The 10,989-nt window shown below is 47.3% G+C and overlaps 1 protein-coding gene across 1 annotated transcript; it reads left to right on the forward strand.

Annotated features, from left to right (window-relative positions):
* Positions 1-3,598: 3,598 nt before the first annotated feature.
* Positions 3,599-4,934, forward strand: LOC119905540 (von Willebrand factor-like; the record flags this gene model as incomplete). Its single annotated transcript, XM_038722688.1, is given in 2 exon segments — positions 3,599-3,735; positions 3,768-4,934. A coding segment is annotated over 1 exon segment (195 nt), but the record flags the coding sequence as incomplete, so codon positions are not given.
* Positions 4,935-10,989: the final 6,055 nt, after the last annotated feature.

Below are 10,989 nucleotides of genomic sequence, written 5' to 3' on the forward strand. Positions count from 1 at the left end.
AAGTGAATAGGGAAACAGCAGGAGGTTATGTCAGCAAAATCTTCATACTAACATCTGGCTGCCTACACCATAAAGAGGTCATCTGTTAAACAACGTGCAGAAGAAAACACACAGCTATCTGTAAATTCTGTAGTGAAACCTTACGGAGACGTCTGATACCACGTTAAACTTTTATTGCCACTTAGAAAGAAAGCATAAAGAAAGGTAAGCTATGTGTAAGTGACGTTGGCATAGCTAGTTAGCTTACCTGTGGATATACACCTGTCTTTTCAGAGCTCTAGTTTCAGTTACTTGCCAGCTATTAGCATAGACTGTATATAAAAAGGCTATTAACCACTTAGCTAGGAGCACAAGCTACCTAATTCCAGGGGTTCATCAGGATAACATATTGAGGGAAGTAGCTAATGCAGTGTGAGAGACTGAGGGGAAATGTGGTGACAACTTGTTCCTTGTGATTAACAATAATGAGACAGGCCACATAAAGCTAGGTAGCTAATGTTAAGTTACGTCAGCGTTAGCTAATGTCAGCTATAAGTAAATGGGGCAGGCGGCTGTTAATTGAAGTTTTATGGTAAATAACAAAGTAAGTGAGTAACTAAGTAAATTAAGTAACTAGATAAATAAATAAGTAAATAACTCAGGGCAGAGTCCACTCACTACTCTACTGAGTATATAACTTAGTACATAAATAAATAACCAAATAAGTACATTACATTTATTCATTAGTTGACACTTTTATCCAAAGCGACTTACAATTGCTATACATGTCAGAGGTCGCACGCCTCTGGAGCAACGAGGGGTTAAGTGTCTTGCTCAGGGACACAATGGTGGACGGGTCACAGTGAGGGATTGAACCCTGGTCTGTCACACCAAAGGCATGTGTCTTATCCATTGTGCCACCACAACCACAAGTACATAACCAAGTTACTAAGTACTTACTTAATTAAGTAAGTATATATAATTAAGTAACTATACTGAACAAAATTATAAAGGCAACAACTTTTGTTTTTGCCCCCATTCATCATGAGCTGAACTCAAAGATCTAAGACTTTCTCTATGAACACAAAAGGCCCATTTCTCTCAAATATTGTTCACAAATCTGTCAAAATCTGTGTTAGTGAGCACTTCTCCTTTGCCCAGATAATCCATCCACCTCACATGTGTGGCATATCAAGATGCTGATCAGACAGCATGGGGATTGCACAGGTGTGCCTTATGCTGGCCACAATAAAAAGCACAAACCAGTCTGAACGCCCAGGACGCACAAGACAGAAATACTGGAGGCTTAAAAAAAGGTCTGGAGACGTCCTGCCGGCTGTGAAAGCTGATCTGGTCTGATGAGATGGTGGAGAGGCTCGACAGAGTGGCTCAAACTGGTTCCTAATGCCAAACGGCCGTTTGGACCAACAGCTGCCTTATTAAGACCGGGTGGAGGCGAGGCTGGGACGCTATGTTTAGACACAAGACACAGACAGACATGTGTGCTGTGGAGGAAGCATTCAGACCCTTTACTACAGTAAAAGTACTAATGCCAAGTCCTGCAGTGACAGTGTTACTGCAGTAAAGTACGAGTATAATCAGAAATCAGAATCAGAAATACTGTACTTTATTGATCCCTGAGGGGAAATTCTTGTGTTACAGTTGCACACATTGCACATCAAGGCATAAGGAACAGAAATAATAACAGAAAGAAGGTAGATAAAGAAATATAACGGTATAAATATAAAATAAGAAAAATTTAAAGGGGAATGGATATGTACAAAATGCACATTATTAAAAAATTGTAATGGAGAACAGTACGGTGAATATGTAGCAGCAGAATTGCAGGATAGTATTGCACATTAATTATATTATATCACATACTGGGCTCACATACTGGGTGAAGTTGGTTAGTGTGGTGTGCCCGAGATCACTATGAGGGAACTAGGGTGTTGACTCTGGAGTTCAGCAATGGCTGTGCAAATTACGTTACACGCTGACGTTGTGGTTGGCAGAGGGCGGAATATAAACAGCTACAGTGATGGAATGTGAAATTTCACATGGCAGATAATATGGCCGGAGTCCCACAGCAAGCAGTTCAGTGTCGGGGCTACAGATACGCTGTTTAACTGCAATGTGACCAGGATTACACCATCTGTTGTTAACTAGAACGGCAAGCCCCCGCCCCCCGCCTTACATTACCGCTCTCGGTGCAATCCCTGTCGGCCCAAACAGTCTGCAAGCCATCAATGGAGAAGTTGTTGTCAGGAATATCAGAGTGTAGCCGAGTCTCCGTGAAGCACATCAAACTACACTCCCGGAACTCCCTCTGACTTTTTATTCTTTTTATTACCTTAGAATAAGACATTTCTATCTACACAGACCGCGGGTCCTCTTACAAGGACATCACCATGTTGCACTGCCATGTTTCTACAGTACCCCAAATGGACAAACTGCATTGATTGTTTCGTTAGTAAAGATTCAGCCGTCCGTTACCCAGAGCCAGCTGTACCTTTTTACTTTTATTATGTTTTGTGAGCAAAATGTGATTTTAATTTTAATGTAAATGTGGTGAAGTAAAAACTATATTTCCCTCTGAAATGCAGCGGAGTAGAAGTAGAAAGTGGCATGAGAAGAAAAGACTGAAGTACCTCTATTGTGTTTAGGCTGCAAGACTTCCATGAAGGCCACTTGTGTACCTGTACACTGTTTCCTGATGGTGTACCCGGGTCCCTCTGTTTCCTGATGGTGTACCCGGGTCCCTCTGTTTCCTGATGGTGTACCCGGGTCCCTCTGTTTCCTGATGGTGTACCCGGGTCCCTCTGTTTCCTGATGTTTCCTGATGGTGTACCCGGGTCCCTCTGTTTCCTGATGGTGTACCCGGGTCCCTCTGTTTCCTGATGTTTCCTGATGGTGTAATTTTTTTAACTCCGTTTTGGGTTACTATATCACGGTTCTCACTCCCAAATCGTCACATATGGACGGATGGTCAAGAGCCATTGTTGTCAGTTTGTAACGCACGGTTGATCCCTTTACCGTCACAGTTCGACATATTGGGGGAAGCCCTGAGGTTTCGAAACGCTAGTGTTTTATTTTGAAAGTGTAACCGGACGTTGCAGGTTACTGCCGTTTATGAAAAACACTCTGAGATAACTTGTGATTTGGCGCTGTATAAATTAAATTGAATTGTGCTTGTGTGTTTTCCTCAGTCAGAACCAGCTGAGCATCAAACAGACAAAAAGAAGATACCCGCTCTCTGCAGACGCTCCTCTGCTGGTTTATTTCACCAGAACTCCCATGATGCCTGTGAACAGCGCCCTCTATGTCACCTCAGGTTTACTGAAGGAGTTTCTTCCAAACTAAACACAGAACAACTTCGTTACGGTTCATCAACACACGTGTTTAAACAGAAATATTAGAATGAGGTTTGGTGTAAGTGTGGCTGAATAACCAGCTGACTCATGTCCAAAGTTTCTGCTCTTTATTGGATTGATAAGTGAAACAGATCATCATGTATTAAAGGTGAACCAATCTGTGCATCATCACACCAAACTGCAGAGTTTCTCTTAAAGATGAAAGATCTCATGATGAAAGTACAAAAACCTAAAAATAAATCTGCACATTCTGCATCAGACATAACGCCAGCTAAAAGAATTTAAACGTCCTGCTGATGACAAACTGAGTCTGGGTTCATTTCTGTGACAGGAAGGTTTCTGTAAACAAAGTGCAGCGAAAGGGAATGTGGAGGAAGTACAGGTGAGGACAGAAAAATAAAGGACAGACGTGAGCTGATGAGGAGCTGCTGGCCGACACGTTCAGACAGAAATCTCTTCTCAAAGCGAGAGTTTGAAAGACAACGACCAGTTAGAGACAGGAAAACTCGTCAGGTGACCCACGCTGTAAGCTCCTCAGATCAGAGGGAGGGACAGGAAGTGGAGCTCGGGGTGTGCGGGAGCCCAACATCAGCTCAGGCACTTACAGCGCTGGTGCTTTAAGGCGCACACCTCCAAAACAATCTGCACATAATCAAACGACCGGACGGTGCAGCGGAGAGGAAACGTAAACTTCATGAGAAGACAAACATTATTTTCAGCTTCACTGACCCGACTTGAAGTTTGGCGCTCTGAGTCAGGACGACCTCATCAAATGTCACGTCACACGATAAAGGAAAAGACCGCTAACAGCTGATTTACTGATTCTAATTTACTGGACTTGGTTCTTCTTTTAGCTTCGCACCACGCTGCCCTGCGCTGCTCTGACCAGCCGAATTTCCCCTCCAGGGGATCAATAACGGAACGACTTCAGAAGATGACGGCGGCGGCTTCAGAGTGTTAGAGGCCGACCGGACCCAGAAACAAAAAGCTCAAAACAACAGAACACGGAAGACAGCTCCTCCAAAACAACAAGAAAAGAAAATCTTTAACACAAATCAACCGTGTTTATTAGGAGAGAACAGGAGACGGGTCACTTTGTACGAGCAGAACCGAAGTCTGGAGGATCTTCTTTAATCTTATTTTACCGCTTAACTGGAACAGAAGTCCGTGTCTGTCTGACGGTCCTGAAAGTCCCGTGGAACGTTTTTCAAATGAAGGAACTCTGGAGGAGGTGCTGCCGTTTGGTTCTGCTCATACAAAGAAGATCCTGCAGGCGGTTTACATTCAATACATCTACAACCTGAACTTCACTCGGTGGTTTCTGACAGAAAGAGACTTTTTAATCCTGATGTCAATGTCTGGGGGGGGGCTCTGATTGGTTGTGGAATGAAACTCAGGAGTGAAGTTCAGGTTGTTTTCTTTCGCCGTGAAAACGAAGAACAATCTTCAAATACAGTTAGAGAGAAAACAATCGTCAGCCGATCCCGAAAAAAGAAAGTGACATCACACTGTTGGGCAGGATGGCGAGGTGGATGCAGGCGGCGCAGGCTGTTTGTGTGGGACGGTGAGGATGATGAAGAGGAGAGAAGCTGGAAACCGTCTTCTTCAGTCTGACTTCTTGTCGCCGCTTGCCTGCAGACAGAGAACAGGGCAGTAAAGCACAGTGTGAGCGCCTCCTACAGGCTGAAGCATGCAGTACACCTGGGGGGGGGGGACACGCCCACCTATGCCCTCGTTGCTCCAGAGGCGTGCGACCTCTGACATGTACAGCAACTCTAAGTCGCTTTGGACAAAAAGCATCAGCTAAATGAATAAATGTAAAAAAGTTTTTATACTAAATCTTTATATTTACAAATGAACCGCCGCGTCCAATCAGATCACTGCTCCATCTAATCCTAGGGGGAAAGCACTTAACACCAAAGATGGCGGCTGTATGCGCATGTCCCGCCCCTCCTGCTAGGAAGCCAAGGCTGCATCCGAAAAGTGAAAAAAAAATCTCCTTTCCTAACCACCTTTCCTCGTCATGAGGTCAAGGAAAGATGTGAAGGAGAATCCGTTAGGACTCAGGAAAAGAGGACGCCGGGTCTTTTCTAAGCGACGTCATTATGCGACGGCGGATTTTACAGATGTGACCTGCCCTGATGAAACTACAATGTTCTGAAGATGGACTACAAAAAGTCTTTGACACTGCGCCCCCTGCTGTTGTAATGCAGGCCGTCTCCAGGTGGACAACACGTGCAATATATTACTTCATAACCAAGACAACAGAAAGACAGAAAAGCTTCCTACAGGTTGTCATTGTTCACACTCCTGCCCAGCGAGAGAGAGACAGCGAGAGACAGAGAGAGAGACAGCGAGAGACAGAGAGAGAGAGAGACAGCGAGAGACAGAGAGACAGAGACAGCGAGAGAGACAGAAAAGCTTCCTACAGGTTGTCATTGTTCACACTCCTGCCCAGCGAGAGAGAGACAGCGAGAGAGAGAGAGAAAGACAGCGAGAGAGAGAGAGAAAGACAGCGAGAGAGAGAGAGCGAGACAGCGAGAGAGAGAGCGAGACAGCGAGAGAGAGAGACAGCGAGAGACAGAGACAGAGACAGCGAGAGACAGCGAGAGAGAGAGAGAGACAGCGAGAGAGAGAGAGAAAGACAGCGAGAGAGAAAGACAGCGAGAGAGAGAGAGCGAGACAGCGAGAGAGAGAGAGCGAGACAGCGAGAGAGAGAGACAGCGAGAGACAGAGAGACAGAGACAGCGAGAGACAGAGAGACAGAGACAGCGAGAGAGAGAGAAAGACAGCGAGAGAGAGAGAGAGACAGCGAGAGAGAGAGAGAAAGACAGCGAGAGAGAGAGAGCGAGACAGCGAGAGAGAGAGCGAGACAGCGAGAGAGAGACAGCGAGAGACAGAGAGACAGAGACAGCGAGAGACAGCGAGAGAGAGAGAGAGAGACAGCGAGAGAGAGAGAGAAAGACAGCGAGAGAGAGAAAGACAGCGAGAGAGAGAGCGAGACAGCGAGAGAGAGAGCGAGACAGCGAGAGAGAGAGACAGCGAGAGACAGAGAGACAGAGACAGCGAGAGACAGAGAGACAGAGACAGCGAGAGAGACAGAAAAGCTTCCTACAGGTTGTCATTGTTCACACTCCTGCCCAGCGAGAGAGAGACAGAGAGAGACAGACAGCGAGAGAGAGAGAGAAAGACAGCGAGAGAGAGAGAGAAAGACAGCGAGAGAGAGAGAGAAAGACAGCGAGAGAGAGAGAAAGACAGCGAGAGAGAGAGCGAGACAGCGAGAGAGAGAGAGCGAGACAGCGAGAGAGAGAGACAGCGAGAGACAGAGAGACAGAGACAGCGAGAGACAGAGAGAGAGAGAGAGACAGCGAGAGAGAGAGAGAGACAGCGAGAGAGAGACAGCAAGAGAGAGAGCGAGACAGCGAGAGAGAGAGACAGCGAGAGACAGAGAGACAGAGACAGCGAGAGACAGAGAGAGAGAGAGAGACAGCGAGAGAGAGAGACAGAGACAGCGAGAGACAGAGAGAGAGCGAGACAGCGAGAGAGAGAGCGAGACAGCGAGAGAGAGAGACAGCGAGAGACAGAGAGACAGAGACAGCGAGAGACAGAGAGAGAGAGAGAGACAGCGAGAGAGAGAGACAGAGACAGCGAGAGAGAGACAGCAAGAGAGAGAGACAGCAAGAGAGAGAGACAGCAAGAGACAGAGACAGCGAGAGACAGAGACAGCGAGAGAGAGAGACAGAGACAGAGACAGCGAGAGAGAGAGAGAGAGACAGCGAGAGAGAGAGAGCGAGAGACAGCGAGAGAGAGAGAGCGAGACAGAGACAGCGAGAGAGAGAGACAGAGAGAGACAGCGAGAGAGAGAGACAGCGAGAGACAGAGACAGCGAGAGAGAGAGTGAGAGAGAGAGAGACAGAGACAGAGAGACAGAGACAGAGAGACAGAGAGACAGAGACAGAGAGCGAGACAGAGACAGAGAGCGAGACAGAGAGAGAGAGCGAGACAGAGAGAGAGAGCGAGACAGAGAGAGAGACAGCGAGAGGGACAGAGAGAGAGACAGCGAGAGACAGAGAGAGAGACAGCGAGAGACAGAGAGAGACAGCGAGAGACAGAGAGAAAGAGAGAGACAGAGAGAGAGAGCGAGAGAGACAGAGACAGCGAGAGAGAGAGCGAGAGAGCGAGAGAGACAGAGACAGCGAGAGAGAGAGAGACAGAAAAGCTTCCTACAGGTTGTCATTGTTCACACTCCTGCCCAGCGAGAGAGAGACAGAGAGAGACAGAGAGAGAGACAGCGAGAGACAGAGAGAGACAGCGAGAGACAGAGAGAGAGACAGAGAGAGAGACAGCGAGACAGAGACAGCGAGAGACAGAGACAGCGAGAGAGAGACAGAGAGAGAGACAGCGAGAGAGAGAGAGAGACAGCGAGAGAGAGAGCGAGAGACAGCGAGAGAGAGAGAGAGCGAGACAGAGACAGCGAGAGAGAGAGACAGAGAGAGACAGCGAGAGAGACAGCGAGAGACAGAGAGAGAGACAGCGAGAGACAGAGAGAGACAGAGAGAGAGACAGCGAGAGACAGAGAGAGAGACAGCGAGAGACAGAGAGAGAGACAGCGAGAGACAGAGAGAGAGACAGCGAGCGAGACAGAGAGACAGCGAGACAGAGAGAGAGACAGACAGCGAGAGAGAGAGAGAGACAGAGACAGCGAGAGAGAGAGACAGAGACAGCGAGAGACAGCGAGAGACAGCGAGAGAGAGACAGAGACAGCGAGCGAGACAGAGAGAGACAGCGAGACAGAGAGAGAGACAGACAGCGAGAGAGAGAGAGAGAGAGACAGCGAGAGAGACAGCGAGAGAGAGAGAGACAGAGAGAGAGAGAGAGCGAGACAGAGAGAGAGAGAGCGAGACAGAGAGAGAGAGCGAGACAGTGAGAGAGAGCGAGACAGAGAGAGAGAGCGAGACAGAGAGAGAAGCAGACAGAGAGAGAGAGCGAGACAGAGAGAGAGCGAGACAGAGGAGAGCAGAGAGAGAGACAGAAAAGCTTCCTACAGGTTGTCATTGTTCACACTCCTGCCCAGCGAGAGAGAGACAGAGAGACAGACAGCGAGAGACAGAGAGAGACAGAGAGAGAGACAGCGAGAGACAGAGAGAGAGACAGCGAGAGACAGAGAGAGACAGCGAGAGACAGAGAGAGACAGCGAGAGACAGAGAGAGACAGCGAGCGAGACAGAGAGACAGCGAGACAGAGAGAGAGAGACAGACAGCGAGAGAGAGAGAGAGACAGAGACAGCGAGAGAGAGAGACAGCGAGAGACAGCGAGAGACAGCGAGAGAGAGACAGAGACAGCGAGCGAGACAGAGAGAGACAGCGAGACAGAGAGAGAGAGACAGACAGCGAGAGAGAGAGAGAGAGAGAGACAGCGAGAGAGACAGCGAGAGAGAGAGAGACAGAGAGAGAGAGAGAGCGAGACAGAGAGAGAGCGAGACAGAGAGAGAGCGAGACAGAGAGAGAGAGCGAGACAGAGAGAGACAGAGAGAGAGACAGAAAAGCTTCCTACAGGTTGTCATTGTTCACACTCCTGCCCAGCGAGAGAGAGACAGAGAGAGACAGACAGCGAGAGACAGAGAAGAGAGCGAGACAGAGAGCGAGACAGAGAGAGAGAGCGAGACAAGAGAGGGACAGAGAGAGACAGAGAGAGACAGAAAGCTTCCTACAGGTTGTCATTGTTCACACTCCTGCCCAGCGAGAGAGACAGAGAGAGACAGAGAGAGACGCGAGAGAGAGACAGCCAGAGAGAGACAGAGACAGCGAGAGACGAGACAGCGAGAGAGACAGCGAGAGAGCGAGAGACAGCGAGAGAGAGAGAGCGAGACAGCGAAGAGAGAGAGCGAGACAGCGAGAGAGAGAGACAGAGAGAGACAGCGAGAGAGAGAGAGACAGAGAGAGACAGCGATAGAGAGAGACAGAGAGAGACAGCGAGAGAGAGACAGCAAGAGAGAGACAGCGAGAGAGAGAGAGAGAGAGACAGAGACGCGAGAGACAGAGACCAGCGAGAGAGAGGACAGACAGAGACAGCGAGAGAGAGAGAGAGAAAACAGCGAGAGAGAGAGAGAGACAGCGAAGAGACAGAGACAGAGACAGCGAGAGAGAGAGAGAGAAAGACAGCGAGAGAGAGAGGAAGACAGCGAGAGAGAGAGAGAGACAGCGAGAGACAGAGACAGAGACAGCGAGAGAGAGAGAGACAGAGACAGAGACAGCGAGAGAGAGAGAGAGAAGACAGCGAGAGAGAGAGAGAAAGACAGCGAGAGAGAGAGCGAGACAGAGAGAGAGAGAGCGAGACAGCGAGAGAGACAGCGAGAGGTTTAACATACCTTTATTTATACATTTTACTTCAAATTATGAACAAAGTAACCATCACCATAAACCATTTACTCTTATAATAAAACTCCTTTTTTAAAACTTCAAAACAAACTGATCGTCATGCAACTTACATAACACTTCATCAACACACCATATCTCACAAAACCCAAATAAATTATTGTCAACCTATAATACGCAAATTCAATCTTAAGCCTCCCCGCTACAAGCCGCTTGCACATCTCTTCAGGATCTACAGTTGCCAATTTTAGACCTTTATTTTCCGTGTTTTCCACACTGCCAGTTTAGCCGTTCCAATTAGGTAATTTAAAAGACACATTTTTTTCCTTTTTGAAAATGAATTTGATTCCTCCAATAAACACCCTATCCGAAAACTCCTCATCAAATTTCCTAAACCAGCTCCCAAGCATTTAAAAATACCATTTAATCTCTCACACTTTAAAAACAAATGCTCCAAATCCTCTTTTTCCCCACAGAATCGACATTCCCCCTTTACCGCTGTGTTCAGGTGTGCCACATGTCCGTCTGTTGCTATCGCCCCATAAATAATCCTCCACTGTAGATCGCCGGAGCGCTTCTCTACAGGAGGCTTATATAGGGCCCTCCACCTGTCTCTTATCAGGAAGTCTGGCCTCAACAAATCTGGCCACTTCGAAGCCTTCTGTTTTCTAAAAGAGTCCTGATGAATGGCCTTTACTGTAATGTTGTACATTTCCTTCTTTGACATGCTTTTAAAGGAACAAAACTGAGGATTCCCAAAGGATAGAACGGTGTCGACCACTTCTTCTATCATCCTCCTTCACTGCTGGAGAATAACCAGTTCTGGAAATTGCACATTATCCCCCATGTCCTGGTTATTCTCATGTCTTTTTTGTGCAATAAAACTTCTGTACCCACTTGGTAATGCGTTGTTTATTTCTTCCTTTAGTTTTGACACCAGACGTGAAGATCTCAATCCTGTTGCTTCGTGAAGTTCATCAATCGGTTTCCATCCTTCGTCATTCAATAAATGATCCAGCTTAACAATTCCATTCCTTAATAGACATTGTCGTACAGTCACAGAAGACAATATTCTAGTTTGAATCAATGGATTAAAAAAAGTGGTTCCTCTGGTGCCCAAAGTTCTAGATTGTCCATATTCCGTTCTGCTCTATAACAGTTCTCCATGTTTGCAACATAGCCCTGTAAAACACAGTGAGCTCAGACAAGTTCATTTCTTCAAGCTTCATTAAAAAGAGTTGTTTATCCAGTCCAAAGCCACC

This window comes from Micropterus salmoides, unplaced genomic scaffold, assembly GCF_014851395.1.
Source record: "Micropterus salmoides isolate LMB-PRFRI ecotype aquatic unplaced genomic scaffold, ASM1485139v1 Ms_hic_scaffold_16, whole genome shotgun sequence".
Classification (NCBI taxonomy): Eukaryota; Metazoa; Chordata; class Actinopteri; order Centrarchiformes; family Centrarchidae; genus Micropterus; species Micropterus salmoides.